Source organism: Temnothorax americanus, unplaced genomic scaffold (genome assembly GCF_048541705.1).
Source record: "Temnothorax americanus isolate GAGA-0224 unplaced genomic scaffold, ASM4854170v1 Scaffold19, whole genome shotgun sequence".
NCBI classification, from domain to species: Eukaryota; Metazoa; Arthropoda; class Insecta; order Hymenoptera; family Formicidae; genus Temnothorax; species Temnothorax americanus.
Window position 1 is genome coordinate 2,100,001 of NW_027509329.1, and position 22,149 is coordinate 2,122,149.

The window sequence follows — 22,149 nt, forward strand, 5'->3', positions numbered from 1 at the left end:
AATACAAAAGTCGGGATGCTGCCTTTACGTCAAGCTAGCACTCTCACTCCTGAAAAACACGTATAATAGAGTACCATAAACAAAAAACTCGATACACCAGCATTTTTGTGCCAATTTTGTGCTGCAAAATACTACAAGGAAATGTCAAAAATAGTGAATGGTTATAAATATACCGAACCGGTTACCGTAACTGCATAAAATCAAAATTAAAAAGTTATATGACCATACAGCTGTATAACATTAAATTGTTTCTCCAATCAAATACTCATAAAATATTTTATTTAGGAATTTATTGCTCACAAAACAATATTTTAAAAATTCTCGAAAACTCAGAAAGTACAAAAATACACAGGAGTAAACTATATTAAACAAATTAGTTACTGGTGCGGACTGTTGTATTAAAATAATCCTAGAATTTATAGTGGTCTTAAAATATCCTGGTCCCAAATTTATTACTTACTGTTTAACTTAACAAAGTCGATCGATATTATGGCGGTGCCATCAGTGTCACGTACAAGAATAAAGTATATTAAACAAATTAGTTGCTGTGCTGAACTTTGGTATTAAAATGATGCTAGAATTTAGCGCTCGTAAAATATCCCAATCTTATCATTTTAATACCAAAGTCGACACATCAATTAATTTGCATCAATTTAATATACTTTACTCTTGTATCTCTGTGGGTTTTCGATAATTTTTAAAGTTGTGTCGTGAGCAATAAATTTTAAAATAACGTATTTTACGAGTTTTTTTTATGATGATTTGATTTGGAGGATGATTGAATTGGAGAAACGGTTTAATGTTATACCTGTATGGTATAACATTTTATTTTTGATCGTTTTGTTTTTATGCAGTTACGGTAATCGGTATCGGTACATTCATAATCGTTCACTATTTTCGATATTTCTTTACAGTATTTTACAGCACAAAATTAACACACGGAGAGAATTTTCTCTTAAAATTTACCCTAAAGTCATGATAATTGTGGGACATGTACCACCAATAATTTTATGCGAGCTATTCTGATATATATATCTACCGTAATAAAAAATATTAATATCTATTACATTAAAATATAAAATTTTTGATTAATTTTACTAAAATATATTTAAAATGTCAATAATTTTTTAAAATTTACCAATCTGCTTGGTAATTTTTATCACGTTGTTTGTAAAATGTCTTTTGTATATTTTAAAAATTCCTTGGTTGCCAAGTTGTCCCAAGTTTGTAGTGAATTTAAGGGTAAAATATAACAAAAAAGTCTCTCCGTGCACAATTCTCGTATATTGGGTTTTTGTTTACGGTACTCTATACGTGTTTTTTCAGGAGTGGCGGTGCTTAACGGTGAAGGCAGCACTCCTACTTTTGATATTAATTTCCTGCAAATGCGAATAGATAGGAGCACAAAATTCAGGATTAAAACAATAAATTAGCACTAAATTAACACTTAATTGTGTCTCGTATACTCAGACTTTTTTTTAATGATGAAAGTGCTAGGTTTATAGAAGTTAATTTATCTTACTTTACATAAACATAGAAATAATTATGTATAATCAACGAAGTGAGCATTCTGGTACATTTAACTCAATCAAGGTACAATAGTACAAACCGCCTTGCATTTATATATTATATATACCATGCCCCCATTCCATTTGACTTGCCATATTCGAGACGGTCAAAATATCTTTAAATAAATAAGATCAGCAAACCCTTTTAGGAAATAGAGATAGTTTCTCACAATTTGAATTGAAAAAGCATTACAACTTCACTAACAAAGCCGTATACATTCGGAAGTTCAAATACATACTTCTGCAAATGTTCGAATTATTTTACATTGTATTCTTTTCCTTTACTACATGCTTATCGTCTAATTGCTGTCATTTAACGATAATAAAACCTGTTTTTATTTTACTGTTAGCAAGTTTATAATCAAATCAACATCTATATTCTGCATAATATCTATATATATATTCTGCTTTTTAAAAGACTTTAAATGAGGACTCATTAATGACAAATTTGATCTAACACTTACGACGATACGTGCCGGAAGATTCTTACGTTTTTAAAATAGAGATGCAATTAAAATTGTACCGTGTTCGATTGTGTATAAAACATCGTATTCTATAAAATAATTCGTCTCCCTCCTCGTTTCATAACGATTAGAAAACGCTAACACGTTGAACTTAGAACATTGCGCAATATGCAACCGTGCAACTTTGTAATTATCGCTGTTATGTAATAACGTGCAATTGCAAATAACGATAATTTCAAAGATTTATTGCTTTAATAATACACGGATCGTAACTGCGATAATTACATGTAATATTTAGTTCTCTTTTCCTCTAGTGATGATATTCGTGGGTTTAAAGCGAGCAGCAGGCTGTCGTAAGAGTAGAAAATAGAAAGGACCTCTGCTTATTCGAATCGGCTAGAACACGTTAAGGGACATTTAACTTGATTTACAATTAGCAACCGAGCGCTATTTAGAATCTCTTCTGAGCCTCTAGTCTGGTTCTGGAACCTGGTTCCCTCAGTTTAAACAGGAACCTTCGACAAAACCGGTCAAATTCTCAAAACCAGTTAGTTTACGTCCTTTTATCTTGCTGAAACAGGTTGCCAAAACGATCGGGACACGCCGAGTCGTTGCATCGGCATGGCGGTTTATATACCGAGACGTCGTCCAGCCACTTATCATCAACCAAGGTGCAAGAAGAAAGGCCCACGATTACTACCCCAAGGTCGTCACGTCCGGAGGTGCACGATATTTCATCTTAACTGTGTAGTCGATGAACGGTTAATCGCAGCCTATCCCGATTCGAGAGACTCACTCTGCGCGTCTTGGGTTATGTATAATTAATTCCACTAAACATGCCTTATTTTTCATTAATATCAAAAACAACTGATTTAGTAAACGAAGCTGATGAAATTATAGGTTTTTAATAAAGGCATGATTATTCAGAAATTAATTCCTACGCGTACATTTTTCATTTAATTTTACGTGGATTTTGTTTTATGTTAAAATCAATGAATTAAAAGTTTTTAATTTGAAGATAACGAAGATATTTATAATGCTGAAAATTACAAAGCAACAAATAATGCCTTTCTACATTCTCATTATAGGAAAAAAAATCCCCCAAATTTATAGAAACAATTAGTTTCTCACAATTTGAATTGAAAATGCATTACAACTCCACTAACACAGTCATATACACTCGGAAGTTCAAATGCTTCTGCGAATATTCGAATCATTTTACCTTGTACCCTTTTCCATTACTACATGCTTAGAATTTTAAGTGTCTTTATCTAAAATGTCTTTATCATTAAAACAAAACGTTTCTATAATAGTTTTTTAAACGTTATTTTATCGGAAAAGAAATGTTCCATCGCGCGAACGTTTTTCGAATGGACATTTTTACTCATGAGAAACGTGTCTAGAAATCGGTTATAAAACGTTTCGGAAAAACGCTTATAAAACATTTCTGAATTTCTGAAACGTGTATGTGCTACCTGGGACATTGTCTATAATTGCTGTCATTTTCTTAAGAATTACTTGCATATCGAATTCTTTAGAAAGTGAGTATAGCGATCGATATATGAGCGAGTTATTGTATTTTCCTTAAATTGATATAGTATAAAGTAATCGACACTTTCCATTGTGCTAATTAAGCTATCGCTGTACCGCGATATACGATGTTTCATTACTCACAGCAAATACAATAAATCATTTTACGCGTATGCGTTACAAGCATTCTCTAACATGAAACTCGAACGAACGTTGACCTGATTAATTGACAGATATAGACATAGGCGTTATTATACGAACACGCATATTTTATCTCAATCACGTCGTTACACCTGATTTAACAATGACATGCCATTATCACGCAAGGATTTAATTCGCTTTGATCAGCGAGCTGTTACTTAATCATGAAAGGTAGTTAAATGTAATTGGGAATTACTCAATCATGCCATTTGATGGATATTGAACGAATGATGATATCCGAATCACATTTTTCAAGCATGGTTTAGACAAGGGATTACGATAATACAATATAAACACTGATATTACCTGTTGTTTATTTCCGTATCTGAATCTTTAATCTGTTAATTCTCTTACACTAATCTAGTTTTGCGAGGCAGATTTTCTTAAGCCTGATTGTCTGGCGGTTAGTACTTATACATATAATAATTTTTTCTAGTAGCCGCACTCAAACTAACGCACTGCGCATGTATGAATATAAATAACGCATACAATCGCTGCATCGTTTTTCAAAGATGGAATTCTGAAGTTGAAATAAATTTCTCTGTCATCAGAGAAACTTTTTTTTTCCTTTAACACAATGGCACTAATGACAAAAGCTTCTGAGTTTCTTTTAATTATGATTCTAAATGATATACTTCATGACAAATTTGGCCTCGGATTTATCGTCTAATTTTCACCAAAAGCGCGTAGCACGCGAAGCGAAAGTGTACTCGCAGAAATAATTATATCGAGAGTTCACCTTGATGAAGCACCTGTCACTACCAGCACGATAGTCGAGAATGAGATGCCGAGATCTCGACGCGCGTCGGCGACAACGACGCCGTTGTCATTCTGAAAGACGCCGGAAAGGAAACTGAGCCTGACTCTGATACGCAGGCACGTCACTGCGATTTTAATCGAATCCCCTCCCGCGTCCCGGACGAGGGAACGACAACGTGGCCTGTAACCGCTAATTACTTTCCCGTACTATTTCTCGCGCGCGCGTGCAAGGCTTTTTCCGTATAGTTTTTCACATTGTTCTTCTATCGGTTAACCGCCTTTTAGTGCCAGGCGTGCGAAACGCGTGCGTATGTCGTGCACGTATCGCGCGTTTTGAAAATTGCTCCGTTTTTTCCCACTACTTCGGCAAGCGGGCGTGACGGTGTGGGTGGCAAATGGCAGGAATGCCTGGGAAAACTGATATGTGCACGCTATTAATTCGTTGTTATTGACTGCGCCTAGGTTTAACTTCGGGATAAACGCAATAACGCATGTGTTTCCGCTTCCACCTGCAAACATTTGCGCATAATTGAAAGCGAGAACGCAATCTATAATAAACGTTTATTCTATGTCTGTGTCATGTTTATTCAATACCTTATCTGAGCGAGTACCGAGCGAGAAATGTAAATTGCATATTTTTATTCCAGTCATTATGTCGCGCTGGCCGTGATTTTTGCTGTTAAATCTATAGGAAATCTTATAAGAAGGACGTACGTAAATAGAATTACAAAATTATTTCTCGAAGGTAAAAAATTATTCACATTGGATTTCAACCTCGGGTGATAAAAAAATGTAAGCCTTGTTCGGGGAAAAAGTCATTTCCATCCTTGAGCAAAGTCATGGCAGGCTGCGGGTTAATTTCATGTTTAATGTGGATAACATTGAAGCGCGCCCAGACGTTTCTAACATATATCACCGTACACGTGTAGGAGTTTCCTGCTTCTAAAATTCCAGAAATAATCGAGGAAGCTATCTCGAATGTTAACAGTATCACGCCTGTTCAAATACCGACGGTTAATATCGCTAATTTCAAAGGCATCATGACTTAGAAGTCTGATTTAACAATTATACCGCAAACAGGAAACTTTAATGGAACGTAATTCGCCGAACTTTCTCTCGATCATTCGCGCAATCGGTTCTACTTCAATGCGAACGGTCTCGACCTGACCGAGAGCGATTCATTTTCCTGTGCGGCAGCGACGCAATCGAGGAAACATCTGACACGTGTCTTAACTTCGAAATATTGCATCGGTGATGTTCCACGCGAGCAACATCGCGTGTCAGATTGATTTAAGGGCGTCATTGTCGTTATGCCCGCGTGATTCCCAGCGCATAAGTTGAGAATGCTGAGAGCAATGTGTGCAATTTTTCAAAGCACGTTTCATTCTTACGTGTTCATCTCGACTTGATAATTCGTTTCGCTTGCCGTAAAATCCGTGTAGTCTCCGCATATTAATACTCTTGCGGGTTTCAATCATGATGTAATTATACATGACGTGTCTTTATATGTATTAAAAAGCGACTTTATACTATTTAAGTTTTTTACCGCAAAGATCTGATTAGAGATCTATTCAAGAAATAAATGTGTGTTACAATACGTATCATTTAGTTAATGACTATTTAGACATGTTCTACGAATCTATATGCGTAAAGTTGAATATTTAAATATATATAAAAACCAATATATATAATTAATAATCACCTATCATCGATTGTAAATGTTGTAATTTTAGTTTTAAAAAATATAGATATGAAAAAATTGAATTTCTTCTGATTGTTACACTTGCATTATTAAAAATAAGAAGAATAATTATTTATCTATGTCACCAAATTTAAATTTATCGAAATTATATTAATTGAAAATTCTCTATATTAATACAAATAATGTATAATAGAAATAACTAGTTGTGATATATATAGATGTGTTCATTAAAAGTAAAAAGACCTATCATTTAAACTGGCATTTACTTTTTGCACGTTTATCGTTCACAAAGAAAATGTGATGTACGCCATTAAAGAATCATTACATACAGCTATTTAAACGTTTTTTAATTACATTCTGTAATGTAATTATTGATGTAATATTTTTTGCGAATTATATTTCATCATTAATTCAGGTGCGCGAGATATTATCTGCAAGGTATCAACCTGAGAAAAGTCGAGATAAGTGACAAAAAATTTTCCATGAAATCCAGATGATTCTCTGAATGCTCATCGTCGTCTTGCTCCTTTCCTCGCATACCTGCTTTAATCGGGAAACGGCATGGTTAAACTACGTCAGATAGCGACAACTGGAACAGACGAGAGATGAGGTGGAGGCGAGGAGGTAGGAAGGAAAGAGGTCGTTCAGAGCGCGCGGAGACAGCACGATAGTCCCTAAAGTATATTTGCATTTGCATTCGGTAATTAAACTCCCTCCGTTTCTCCGCGATACTAGACTACCTCAAGCTCGTTCTTATCGGAGTTTGTCGAAGAAGAGCAATTGGTCGGCTCGTGGAATTTCAAATGGCTTTCTCGTGCCCGAGGCACGTGACCAAGTTATAACGGCCGGAAGTCAGCGAGATACAAAACTGTCTAGCGATCCGCGGTGATTAATCGTTCCGCGTTCAGTCAAAGTTACTCCACGTTCCATTAATTAAGTAATTAAACCGCTGTCGCTTCGCCTCCAGCATCAAGATTGACATGAGATTTCGTACGAAACAGATCGGGGAAGAGAGTCTTGTTACAATTTGCGTTAGTTACCGTTCCGCTGCCGTTTCGAGTTACGTCAGCGCGGCGTATTCGCGAGTTTGATTCGACCTCGGCAATGCCGACGCAATTGTTACGAGGCACTTAAAAATTAGCGTGTCCTATTTTAAAGCATTATTTGATAAATCGTAGCTTTAAATTACTTTAGAATGTATTTCTTTAGATAGCGGATTGTTGAGATAACAATTCCAATGGGACAACATATTTGAATCAATATTTTACTGGAATGTTATCCATGTAAATTAGATAAAAAGTAAAAGACAAAAACCTTACTCGGAACTATGTGCAATTTGTCTTTCGAGACATTATATACGCTTGATTTATTTTTCTCTCGAACTATACTTGTGCATTGGTGTAAGGCGACATTTTTTATGCGATTACTAATATAAAGACTAGATAAAATTAGTAATCATGAATGCAATTACATGAAAAAGTGGTGCGCGGAAATTCATGTTTCTCTTTTCTCTTTTCAATGTCATGTTTAAAACCATGAGCGTCAGACGTTGAAACATAAAATACACACGCGAATGCGTATGATGCTTATCCGAATCAGTTAAAAATCATATAACTTTAACAACGAGAACAGAAAAGGTAAAGAAAATACAAGTAATGTAAGTAGGTAATTAATTAGGAGTAACATTTTCGTGACGTAATTCACTTCCAAGCAGAAACACGCTGCAAGGAGGCATTAACCGTGACCATGTTTCATAATCATACATTATTCCGCTCACATGATTTCAATGTAGAATTTTAATTCACGTATCGTGTTAGCCTATTTTAGACGAGATACATTTCGTCAGAATTCAGAATAAAATTCTATTTGTGTTTTTCTATGTATCGTGTAACACAACAAATATTTGCGAAGAATCAAAATGCACGCATATATAAAATATATACACACTAAAATATACACACGTACCTACGTCAAAATGTACATATCAAACAGAATTTGGAATTCCGTTTTGAAAAGTGAATTGTAGATCGTGGACTTTACGAAAATTTTTTCCTTCCTTTCTCTACGGAATAATTGCTCAGAACTCTGATTGCTTATGCATCCTGTTTTTAACAGCATTCGCCTTACGAGCTTATATTTTTTTCATAGATGTACAAAGATACGTTGTGTCAGGCCGAATACACCGCGCGTTTTTATTCCGCGCAGAAGTCGGGGGAATCCACTCGATATCCCATGTCTGCGATATCGGCAAAGTTGGCCACGAGAGACCGAGCCTACTTGGCAGATATAATAAAAGGAGAAATATTATCGCAGGGGGCGGAGGCGAAAAGGCGCGAGCTGCAGCGAGCTGTATGCGCGCCGCAGCAGCCCGCGGGCTACGCGCGGGCTGTAAAATGAGAAATGCATGAGAAAAGCCGCAGGGGTAAAGGACTTACCATCGTGGGAGTCATAGAGGTAGATGATTTTCTTCCAACCGTAGTATCGCACCGTATCGATGATAGCGCGATGGTAATCCGGTCGCATACTTATGGCGAAATCCAAGAGACCCGAGGATGGCGTCAGGACCTGGATATACACAGAAAAGTATCGTTCTACAGCCAAGAAAAGCAATTACTCATTTTATTTTATTTGGTTTGAGTAATAGTTTTCTTTAACAAAGAATATTTTCTTAATATTAGTTTTAAGATATACTCATCATAAGTATTAGAAAAGCTTATCATCATGTGCTTAAAAGAAGAATTTATTCTTCTTTCAAGTATATTCTAAAACTTTATCTAAAAAAAGCAACATAAGCTTGATTTGAATATTTACTGATTCTTTAGGTATGAGAATATGACATACTTGGCTGTAGTCTACAGCCAAGTATTTCGCTGTAGAACGACATTCTTCTAGGTTAAGAGGTTTATGTGCGCGGTCCGGAGGGGTACAGTTTAGAATATTAAAATTTCTGTCATCAGGTAGACTCGAACCCGGTTCCTCGTGGTTATGAGTCTGATACTTTATCACTATAGGCCACATGTCTGATTATATTCTTAGTGCTGCAGTATCTAGTTTTGACAGAAGTGATTCATTGATTTCAAGTATATTCTGTAAACTTTATTTAAGAAAAGCCACATAAGCTTGATTTGAATATTTACCGATTCTTTAGGTAAGAATATGAAATACTTGAAATCAATAAATCACTTCTGTGAAAACTAGATACTGCAGCACTAAGAATATAATCAGAGATGTGGCCTAGTGATTAGTGATAAAGTGTCGGACTCATAACCACGAGGAACCGGGTTCGATTCCACCTGAGGACAGGAGTTTTTATATTCTAATCTGTACCTTTGCTCCGCACCGCGCACGAAAACCTTCCTAACCTATACATTCCACTTATAGGAACTAAAAAATTAAAGAAAATTAAAAAAAATATATAAATTGTAATCGTCAAGAACACAAATTCTTTTTTGAAGTAGACGATGATTCTAGATAAATAAAATTTTTACTTGATTCAAATGACGGATAAACTTTTCTCAAGAAAATGTGATATCTTTATTGAAGTATTATATATGCTTCTCTTCCGTGGACTCTATATTGTAAGTAAACAGAATGTTCGTATTAATTTAATATTCTTGTTTCAAGTGTACTAAACTTGCTAAGATCTAGAATATGTTTTGAGTAAATGTGACACTTATGACGACTTTATGGTATAGATTTGCGGATATATTAACTTATCAAATACTTGAAGCAAGTAATATTAACTTGCGGGTAGTATATATTTTTCTGTGTGTACACACACACAATGATCCCGGTGCATTTTCGGTGCGTCCTTACGATCGTTGTAAAATTTTCAACAGGCAGCAGCCGTACGTCATCCATTTAGCGCGCGCTGCCGAAATTAATTCTACTTAGGAGGGAGAAAGGAGGATCCGTCGAAACTTTAATCTGAGCCGGTGCAATCGAGCTCCTACCACTCGTGAATTCTCTTTGAAACTTAATTCCTCGCGAATGCGCAACTGGTGCATATGCGCGTAGTGATTTACTACCCCGAAATATATGCCTTTTGGTACTAATTTCAGTTGTCGAGTCCCGACTCGGCTTTTTCGCGTAAAATATTTATACGCGCTTCAAATATGCGCGGCTACAAGATTTTCGAAGGCAGGTTTAAATTCTACGGAAATGCAGCGATTTAGAAATAAAATCTTTTTAAAGTAAAATGTGCACTCTTTATTGATCCTTCAGATGACGTTGAAAGGAAACAAATACTGTATCGCGGTATTAAAAATTAATCATCGTCCAATTAAAATGATCATATCCGCGCATTGAATTTTCAATGGTAATCGATAACACCTCTCTTTCTTGAGAGCGAGACAGCGATGCAAACGCAGTGCAGGTAAAGATCTCATGGAAATTGAAAAAGGATTTTCTCTATATAAATGGCCGTTCCTGGCGAACCGTAATTGGCCCCCAAAAAAAAAGGAATAGAAAGCCGAGGCGTCGAATCAGCATTACCGCGCGATTACCATTTAAACGACATCGACGTTCGTTACGCGTACATACGTATATACTTATACCGCATACGGAAATATATCGCGGGAAAAATACGCACACAACGGCCCGAAATACTCACGAGCCCCGACGTTCGTCCTATAGAGAGCATAGTGCGATATCAGTTTACAGCGCGCGCGATAAATGCAGCCCCCGCAATTCGAGCCGGCGAATAAATTTTCGGTGAGCCAATTCATTTCGAAATTCATTCTTGTAATATGTATACGTATATACGTAATATCGCATACATATTTACGTATTTATATATGGATGGCCGTATCGACCAAATCCATCATCATGCATGCATCTCGCGGCGCGCTGCTAATTATCAGTTGCAACGCGAAACGAAACTATTGATTCTGTACATGACAATTATTGTCAAATACGCGTATCGCGTGGCATGTATTTTCCCCCTTTTTTTTCTACGTCGAATTGATAAGTGGGATGGAAAATTTATGCATCGACTGTAAGCTGCATGTTTCATAGACACGTGACTTGCGCCAATCTCTCAGCGCCTTATACATATACTCGTCGATTGTAATTTAAATTTAACGAGATTTGAAATTTAATGGGAATTATTATGTAATATATGACTGTTCAAAACCATTTACGCGTTACATATTTCAACGAGCTTAAAAAATGCACGGGACAAAATCTAAATTTCGTGTATAATTTTTTTGAAGCGGAACCGGTTTGTAATAATTCTTACAACTTTTCTTGTTCACGTTCTGCTTCGAGGTACCAAAGACAAGATATCCGGAGTGCGAAATACAAGATTATAAAAGGAAAAAACACTGCGGAAAAACAGGTTTCATGAATAAAACTTAGATTCAAATAAGAATTCGATTCATTACCCTGCTCTGAGGAAAAGTACTGGCTATAACTGATTGCATAATTCTGTTTCAAGCGAAACAAATGATATAAATCTCACGAATTCTTCGAATCAATGACTTCATTGTTGTATAAAACCCAGAACAATGTACATTATACGACGTATGTTATACACAAATATGAATAAATATTTAATAAGATATAATTACTATCATTCCTGATATAATTTCAACAAATCATTTAAAATATTGTAAAAAAATTTTTAAATAAAAAATATAAAGATGAGCTTTGATGCCATAAATGTAAAAGAAAAAGATATGGCTTACCTTTTCAGGGAACCAAGGTGTCACGAATGGCATTTGGAACGTGTTGCTGTATGAATGCAGCGTATCGAACGAGTCTGGACTCACGGCGCCCAACATCGAAAACACGCCTCTACTAAACTGGTTGCAGACTGCAAAGTGTAAAAATAACGATCGTTATTGATGAGAAGATATGAGAAAAAGAGATAATTATAGTCAATAATAAATATATATAAAACGATTTTTTTGGGGAAATATAAGGTAAAGGTACATACATGTACCGGACATGTACCTATATCCGGACACCTTTATTATTTATAAGTATAACGCGAATTAAAATCAAAGATAAAAGTATTTTTTCGTGTAGTTTGAAACTTCAGTTATAATATCCACAAACGTTTATTTCCATAAATTTATATTTTTTTAAAGGTATCCACAGACACAGGTACGTGTGTCCAGGTATTGGTACATATTTCCTACGCTTAAGTGTCCGGGTATTGGTACCTTTACCTTACGAAATACAAAAATACTTGATATCGTAAGATATCGTAAGATATAGAGCAAGCTGTATTTATGTTTAAAGAATTGTGTGTACAAGATAATAAAATCTTATTTGACATGTATTTGAAAAAAATGTTACATCGCGTATCAACATGTGTTTATACGCATCGTTATTATTTACGGGTTCTTATTATTTAACGTCCAACAAATACACACACTATGGGCTTCATAAAGATCGAGCGACCATCACATGCTAGGTAATCTCATTGACCATTATCCGTGGTCTTCCACAAGGCACAATAATACCGCAAAAGTGTCAGCTTGCGGGACATACTGAACGCCTGCTGGATAGATACGTTTTTATTAGCACACGTAGAGACAAAAAGGATTATCAATAAAAACAGCGTATGTGTGGCGGTCGAGCTACACACAAATCTAAATTTGATTACCACGTTTTTAATAACGCGGGATAAACGATTGAGTAGGGAAAATTACAATGAATGGAAACGTAATATATTTCTTCGTCAATTTACGTTAATATTGAAAATCAAAAATGTTAATTCTTTTAACTTTCTTTCATATTATCCTTTAGAAAATTACAATCAATTCTTTTTATTTTAAAAAACAATGAAAACACGACATTTTGGCATGTAAAAATTGATGCGGTTTAGAACTGTGATCGTTCAGTGCACCGTGTCAATAATATTTTTTTTTTAATTCAATATTCAACGTTAAATCTCTCAATATTGAAGTTTTATTGGAATTCAACTGAAAATGGTAATACATAAAAAAATAACAGATGGTACATTAATGTTGATAAAACAAATAAAAAGAGAGCTAAATTGAGGTCATATACGTGTAATTGTGATTGTTACGGGGTATTGTATTGAATATGATCAATATGATAATTTAAGCATGGTGATGTACGTGTGTGTATATGTTGTTTTTAACCGCGACGGTCGGTATACGTCCGAGATAAATGGCGATGATGGACAAACGCGATAAAACGTATAGAAGAACGGGACCATCTCGGAATACGTGGAAGGAAAAAGGGAGAGTGACGGAGATAGGATATCGGTTGCACCGATTGCGAAGGTGAGGGAAGATCCAAACGATTGGAAGCGATCCAAAGGGAAGGTATGCGGCGGATAAAAGAGTGCTGGGCTGGAAGAAAAAGAAATCGGGAAGGAGCTGTGGAAGCTGCAACCCCTACAAGTTAATCGCTAAAGAAGAAACTGACAAGACTCCGTGGCCAAAGATTTTTGCAACGTTCGTCTAAATGACCAAGAAACGTCGGTATTTTCGATGCTTAATGCGAATAACATTGCGGCCTTGCGCTTACAACAATAAGCCATTGTAACTCGATAAATGTGGTCGGCCACTGCGTTTATCATTTGACTTACGTTTCTTTTCCCTTTATTGAAAAATGCTATTTAAGCATTTTGATTTAACTTAATGTTAAACATCTCTGAAATGTGCGTCCACATCAATATCTATATTTAGTGTCAAGCAACAAAAAGTATTTTATATTTAAAGATAACTCGAATTTACGTTTATTTAAATTTAAGAAAAAGAAAACACTTGAATTTTATTTTAAATTTTGTAGAATTTGACAAACAGGTATAATAAAGAAGATAGCAATTTTAAGGCACCATTATTATACAATAAATTACATTTATGGCTTCCACCTTCGATTAAAAAGGAGAAAGCTTTTGTGGCCGCCCCATTGAGCCTACAAATGAAATTGCGCATACCCAGAGGCGGTGGCTTATTAACCATTTCGTTGTTATCATTACAGTACTCGTGTATAATTTCAAGTTACGCGCAGCCTACTTTATTTTAATTATTCTTTTATGCTCGCCCTCACGCTCAGCGTTCGTCCAGCGGGCCTGGGGTGAAAAAGGAACGAAAGAAAAAAAGAAGGTAGGAGAGACGGACGCCGTTTTTATTTTCGTTGTTCTGCGGCTACCACGTGTACGTGCAGTAGAGCAGAATTCAGAGATCCGGCGGCACGGCGGCCAGCATTTATTGTGGCCACCCCGAGGGTGCATTTATATTCATAAGCATAATGGGGCATCGTGATATATGCGCCCGCGCCTTGGTTAAGAATGTCCCTTCGCTCTTTCGTCATTATTAATTCCGCGTACCGTCGCGGCCGCTCTTGCCAACGTTTTCCGACGACCATAAAAATACGCGCTTTTATTATTTGACTAAACGCGCGCGCGGCAAGGTTCCGCTCTAATCGTAAGTTGTAACTGACGGATGTTATCTCGCGGAACATCCGCGAACAGTATTTCCCTCAAGGACCTGTGCACCTGTGCACTTCGTACTTCGCAGTGTACTTGTTACGTTCCTGCCTCATCCGGTTGTATGAGTTATACTGTAGTTCCACGCGTTACTACACAGTTCTCATTAAAGTATCGAGTATATTCCATAAATTTTGCATTGAGATTCGGAAGTACAGTCTTTAAGAAATTTTGAGATTTTTGCCCTATGGAAATTTAATTAAATGCTGCCCTTTTCACAACTTTTGAAATTTTTCCGTTAAATGGCTCAAGTTAAAGAAGTTGAAATAAAATTTATTTTATAAAAATATATGCTAAAAATTGATTTGAGTTTAATTTTATGTGTAATGTAAAACATAATATTTTTTAAATAAATATTACAATGTGTCATGCATGTATGTGTATTATTCATGAAATTAATTAAACTTAAAAATGTCACGAAAGTATTTAACAGAATAAAAAGAAGAAAAAGCAGATATATAAAATGATCTTTATAGTTTATATATAGCCAGAAGAATGAATATAAAAAAATATTATTGAATTAATAAGTTCCTAAATTTTTGGTTATTTTGTTTTTCACAACACCTCCACGGAAAATTAGACTTTCCATGCCTGTAGAGAAAGGGCGAAAGTGGCCAATTTCACGCCAGGGCTTACTTTCCTCCCTAGAGAAGAAAATTGATACTTTCCACCTGGTAGGTATAGCCCATTGGCCACTCTCGCCCCTCTCTAGGCATGGAAGTCGAACATTTCCGTAAAAAAGTTGTGAAAAATATCGTGTGCACTTCGGGTCGAAAGCTTTTTCAGACTCGTGTAATTTGCCGCCCGAGCCTTCGGCTCGGGCGGCAAACTTCACACTCGTCTGAAAAACGCTACTTTCTCCCTTTGGTGCACAATATACTATTTAAAATTTCGAAGCACTTGAGATCAATTTCGCGAGTCTCACTGGACAATATATTAAATAAAGCATATAGTAGCAACATCTTGCGTAAATTTCTTTTCAGCATACATAATTTTCATTAAAACTACTAGTTGACGGAATAGTTATAAAATAACTCGTTAAATTTTAATCAGTTTTCTAGATGCTGTGGCATAAACTTAAATAAAAAGTTACTTGCTAGTCGAATGCAAAGTATAATATATGTAAATATGTATAATAGCTTTTAATAATAAATTCAAAGTATATATTAATTTTCTTAAATACACCAACAAGCTATATCATAATTTTCTCAATATAACAATTAAAATAATTTTTTTTTAATTACAACATTATTGATAAAAGTATTTCAAAGCTTTTTGTTTTTCTATAAAGAAAAGATGGTATCCATTGTTTTATCTGAACAAATAATCGGGAACGAAAGTTTATATTTCTCTAAAGGTATATTTAGAACTGAAATGTGATTAATAAAGCAAAGGCAATATTAGATGTACAATAAAAGAAAATAATCTTTATCATTCTCTAAAATTAAATATGTTAAACACAATTTTCTTAACATATTATTTGAAGATTCTTATACCAACTTCCTTACGATGTATTTCATATAAAATAAGCTTAGGTATATAAAATATTGCGATCTCGACTGGTCGCGCGGGTGCGTTCATCATCTAATTTGTTTCGATATATCGTAGAAGTTTCGAATCGATACGCAACTCCGGCGTGTATGGCGCACAATGAGCATACCAAAGTTGCGTCAAGTATGCGAAAGGGATGCTCGATCAAGTAGGCGGCAGATGGCCGCAGTATTATCGACTCTATGCATTGGCTCATGACTGAACAAGTTTAACGTCTATTATTATACTAAATATATCTACTCGCTGCGCAGCCAGCCTGGGTCAGGCTAATGATGCCGGCAAACTTTGCACGCTGTACGGATAGGTGCTACATACATGCAGATGATACTTCCACTATCTAACTTCGTTATACATATGCAAAGACACACGTTATCTATAGTGGTCAGAAGATAAAATAGGTGCGTGATAATAGTATGCGCAATATAAAATTTAGATTTATTAAGAGCGAATAGCTCTAGTCATCTAAGCTCCATGTACACAGAAACGATTGTTATACTATTTCCTTGCTCTTCGACTTGAAAGATTCTTCGCATAATAAATAATTAAATAATTTATCGATATTTAACGATGAACAAATTCTATGTTTCGTTCTTTTTACTAATGAATCAGTTCTCAAGTCTCGTACGATTTTTGCGTTAAAAGTGTGTTAAAAGCATTGCTGTGTAATAAACAATTGCAATTCAACCTTGTAAGTGAGAATTAATCTAAATGAACGTCAATAGCAGGAGGTAAGTTTGTTCGAATCCCGATCTCAATTATAGGGGCAAATCCCTTCTTTGCTTAGTTTATCTTTCGTTCCTTTTAAGTCAAAAAGTTCCAGAAGGCCATTTCATAACTTAGAGACAATCAACGGGAACGTTCACCGGAGAGAATACTCGGCAGGCAGACTTGAATATCACGGGTGAAATTATTTTTTACTCGCAAAGTTTCAAGTGCCCGTCATAATGTAACCGGACGGTCCTCAACTGGGTCGCGATGATGGTGTCAGCCACCTTCAGCAGGCAACTAGACAAATCTCATGGCTCCACTTGACGGTATGTAAGACTTCTTCCGCGACAGCAAACTTTAACAAGATTGCTTACGTTGCCGTACTTTAACCTTGGACGCTATAATTTCTTGCCACGAAAATATCTGTATCTTTCAGAAAATATTATTATAGTTGGTAGAGAGGGAGAGAGAGAGAGAGAGAGAGAGAGAGAGAGAGAGAGAGAGAGAGAGAGAGAGAGAGAGATTTGATAATTAGATTTCCGCGGTACAGGAATAAAATAATCAAAATCGTTTTTTTGCTACAGCAATATAGAAAACGCATATCGCGTATATTCTATTCACTCCTTTTATAAAAGGTATGTTAAATTTGAATCATCATGTATATGTAACTTAACGATACGACGGACGCCGACAATTATATCAACATTTTCGAATCTTGCGACAGGCGCGTGAATACTCCACAGATAGATACTTGATGTACATACATGTCGCCGGCATTATATTTAGCAACTGGAGAACAACTAATTCCAACTAGCGTTTACGAACCATTTAACTTGGTAACTTGTTCTATCACGCATGTTCCTATTTGTCCTTTAGCAGTCGCGGCGCCCGGTGTGTATATAGATGTATCGGAGTGCGCGGAGGTGCGATGCAAATACGCGGCGGGCATGCACCGACCTTATCAGAATTATCAGAACACTGTTTCCTGGCCCTCCCCGTATCCGCATATAAAGTTTCGCGTGCACAATAGACAAAGTTTCCGCGACCCAACGATTATCTCGATTTGAGCCGGCACACTTGGCGGCGCATACGAATTCTATAGAAATCGCTAAGAGCGAGGAGATATTCCTATAAGTGGTCGTAAACTCGCGCGCGCGCGGAGGACCGCACGCATGTTATCATATCTAACAGCGGTAAGCAGCGATCATTGCGCTAAATAAAATTAGATTATGGACACTAACGAGGGCGTCGCAGAGTGCAAAAATTGAACATATTTTCAAGTTTCTCATAACGCGCAATCTTACGTAAACGCTCATAAATCCAATACAGATCGCGTCAGATATTAAAGATTACGGCGATAAAAGCCAGCGTGCGGTATGATGTTTCCAATTAAAACTTGAAAATACACGCTAATGAGGAAATACAGACTTGCGTAGAGTTCGGATGGAAAATTGGGTCAGACCACTCTAAAGTTTGCCGGGATCGTATAAAAATTTCCTATATAGGTACTTATACCCATGTGTTTTCGCCGTCACGTTCTTTTTACTTCGACACTTCCTCCTACTTTTTTCCTGCTAACGCGTTCATGGACCTCCCATCGGCTTTGTTTCTTATCCTGCATCCACGAAGAAAACGCTCTAATTTAATTTAATTCAACAGCAATTATTAACTCGAGCCAGCGGCCATTATCGCGAAACGAATCAGAACTGGACGCATATTTTCGTTTCTCCAGGATCTTCCAGGCGTGGAGTTTTCATTTCGACGGAAGCTAAAAGTCGCGGCAGGAAGTAACCATTATTCTTCTCGGACGATATGTGGGGGCGTAATAACGTCGAGGAATTTTCCGAGGACCGTCCGATTTTCCCGCCCTGCGGTCTCTGGTCTCTTTCAGCCCACGGACATAGTTTTTTCCTCTCGTTTCCTGACGAGGTGAAACTTTCTATCCCTCCCTCCCCCCCCCATCCTCTTCTTCCGTCTTCAAACACGCCGGCGCGGCGTAAGGATTCAGCTGTGCGTGAAAGCAGACGGGGCACGAAGTCGACGAGGAGGAGCTTGAGAGGAATCTTATTGTAGTGGGATTTAAGAGAATTCACCACGGCACGAAATTCTGAACAGGCGTCTTGGTCTTGCTTAGAAACGCGCACTTCGCGAAACACCTTGCGGGCATCTCGACAAGGGTCTGGCAAAGTGCGTTGACGAGGGTGAAAATAGCGTTTGTATCGACAACTGGAATAAAGAGCTTGCGATTGTTGCGAGTCCTTCGCGCCCACGTTACGTATCAGACATATATTATTACACGTATACGATTTTAACAATTTATGTCACTCCTATTATAATAATAATACTAGTGTTATTTCGTGACTTAACATTTTTCAATAAAAATTGAAAACTTTGGAAACACACATGTGTATCAGCTTTGAGACTTGTTCTAAAATTCTTTTGTGCAGCTTAACACTAGAACTACCGGAGTGGTTAATCTATATTTATATTTCTATCATCTATATGTAATTTTAATAAAATTCAGGGAAAATTTCAGAAATTGAGATGTCTTAAAAATGAGTAATAAATCATTAAAAAGTGTCAAACGGTGTCACATTTTGATCTTCTCGGTAGTTCTAGTGTTAATTCCTGGAAAATAATCGATTTCGCGGGAAGACGTTCGATCCGGTCATCGTGACTGGTCGTTCACTCTTCTGTCTCGTTTTCCAGCAGACCGGACGCGGTAAGAAATATTCTGTATCTGACAAGGCTTCAATGGTAAAAGAAGGATGTAGGGTAGCTTGTCTAAGGAAGAGCGTGTGCTTAGACAGGTTATCGTGATTTAGATGGAAGACTATTGTGTCGTACCAAATTGTCCAAGTTATGTTTCAGTCCCGTGGCGAATCATCGATAGTGTGGCGTTTGCGCCTGTCGCAATTTTCTTCAGCGTCAGCGTCAGCGTCAGCGAATTAAGGTAAACGGCGTTTTCGTTGCGTAAAATCATGTAATTAAAATGCTAGTTGGCCCCGTTCGGCAACATCAGCCCCCGCACGGTCGCGCAAACGAAATTCCTTCAGCCATCGTGGCTCTTTTATGCGTTATTAAACGAAGTGGAACCGAAAACATCTATTCTCTCCCTGAAATTTTCTATTACTTTCCACTTCGCCAGTAACCTCTTAATTAATGTATTCACGGACCATTCATATCCCTTTCTGTAACGCGCGCGCTATATAAAGCTCAGAGAACTTATGATTCTTGAAGAAAAGAAAGGTACATTCTCCAAAGAGCAAAGATAATTTTGCATAAAATTAATGCCACTTGTTCTCAAGTGTCCCAACAAATCATTGTTAAGCCGTAATTACGCGACGACCTATATAAACGTCATTTATACCGGCACCAGCCTAAAGTATACTTACAGAGCATTGTCGCCCAACGTAAAATACATTGTCATGTACGTTGTCACACGTAGCCGTATAAAGTCGCATTCAACAGGATTTTTGGTAGGTCATGCATAAAGTTGTCATAATAAAGTGAGAACTACGTGAGAGCAGCAGGCGTGAAAGGGAAACTTCAGTTGAACGCGCAACCGTTAAATAAACGTATTAGAAAATATGAACATACGCATTCATGTAATAAAAATATTATAGTAGAAGTAAAATATTGCCTTAAATTCTCGCCATGTTAATTAAGTTGTAGATCTTTAATAAGTCAATCGAAATGTGCGCGGAATAGAAACGTAATAACATTTTCACGTTGCATTAACTGTGTGTTCAGATAAAAATAAAAAGTAGTAATTGTATAGAATATAATATAATAATATATAAATGTGCGTCGTCTGTATTATATTCTTATTCTTTTAAGGTTCTTATAAACTTTAAATGATTAAAACTTATAACCTTTGAATTATTTATGATATTTCTCGACATATTTATTTGGTAAACGGAGAGATAAATTTTTAAGTATACGCGCTAGAGAATTTCGTTATACATGATAATGGTGCATTTCAGTTCGCGAACAAAACTTTCGATTCTTTGGCGAGGTGATCGCCCCGAAGATTAATCACACAGTGGCACTAGTCGAACCCAGCGCGTGTCGCGTTTTCTCGAGACAAACGATTGGTGGTGGCCGTATTCGTAGATTCTATCGCCTCGACGATAAAACCGTCGGGTCTCCTTCGCCATTCTATTTGTAAGGGCGCACCCTCGCTTTTACCCCTTTTCTCAAATCCTCCCTGTTCAATCGGAACTGGCCCTTCCTTGCTCTCTCTCCCCCATTCTCCTCATGATGTTTCCTCTCATTCCTCCTCTTCTCGGTCCCTCCTTTTTTTCGCTTTGCACCTCGAAAAGACCAGCAGTCGGCTTGCTACAACGGCCTGGGGCTGCAATCGGATTTGTAAGCTCGCTCGTGCGAGGAGAAATGCGTCTGCACGTATACACGTACGGACATCGACAGTAAGTAAGCCGAGCGAATCATTGAGCCGGCCGTAACACACGTCCTCTGTCGCGGGAGAAACGATCCCTCGCGTCAGTACGTAGTTCTCAGGTAAACGTCAATTATTGCCCCTGAAAATACGAATTTCTTTTGCTAAATTTAAGGTAGAATCAGACCGATTTAATATTCGTATTTGCGATATCATTCGTACTCTCGGTCCACAGTCCACAGCCATTTATACACTATCCTATTTATGAAAGATTTTGCCGGATTCACATAAACTCGATTGGATTTGCAAATCTCATATGACGAGTTCTCGCCGTAATGGCAAAAACAAATAAATGAACACGAAGGCAATTTGAACGTGGCGTTTAAGCGTGGCTATCTACTTTAAGATTAAAAATGGCAGTGAATACAGATTAATGTTTATGCATGCACAAACGATAGAGGAACGGTGTATTTTGAAAACTCTTCCGAATGAACAAAATATTTAATTAAGGATGCTCTTTATAATAATACTATGAATTTCAATGCGATACTTAGACTTTTAATTCAGACTAGATTTTTATAAAATTAAAAGAAGTTTTTTCATAGAAAATAAAGATAACTCAAACAGTTGCGTCTCATTTTGCGCATATTTTTCCATAAATAGGTTTGACCAATTTTTTTTATTTGTCGCAACACATCTGTACAAATTTAATTAGTCAAGTGCTCTAACCATAGATACGATCCGATACGATCTCTCTGACCGCATACGTGTCGAAGAGCATTAAACTGGGTGACCAA

The 22,149-nt window shown here is 36.8% G+C and overlaps 2 protein-coding genes across 10 annotated transcripts in view; both read right to left on the reverse strand.

Annotated features, from left to right (window-relative positions):
* Positions 1 to 4,841, reverse strand: part of LOC143896575 (facilitated trehalose transporter Tret1) — a 13,324-nt gene extending 8,483 nt beyond the window's left edge. For 2 of the 5 annotated variants that reach the window (XM_077404518.1, XM_077404517.1), the window contains exons 1-2: positions 4,503 to 4,841; positions 4,070 to 4,283 (exon numbers count right to left, since the gene is read on the reverse strand). The gene's annotated coding sequence lies outside the window, so the exon portion shown is untranslated. Of the gene's footprint in view, positions 1 to 3,163; positions 3,183 to 4,069; positions 4,284 to 4,502 lie in introns of those variants that run through there. The other 3 variants (XM_077404516.1, XM_077404515.1, XM_077404519.1) reach the window with 3 other exon arrangements.
* The window catches only part of Glurib (Glutamate receptor IB), a 232,281-nt gene that overhangs the window by 57,039 nt on the left and 153,093 nt on the right, over positions 1 to 22,149 (reverse strand). For all 5 annotated transcript variants that reach the window (XM_077404496.1, XM_077404493.1, XM_077404492.1 and 2 more), the window contains 2 exons: positions 11,912 to 12,039; positions 8,660 to 8,789 (listed from right to left, as the gene is read on the reverse strand). In XM_077404496.1, coding sequence (XP_077260622.1) covers positions 8,660 to 8,789; positions 11,912 to 12,039 — 258 coding nt within the window. The remainder of the gene's footprint in view (positions 1 to 8,659; positions 8,790 to 11,911; positions 12,040 to 22,149) is intronic.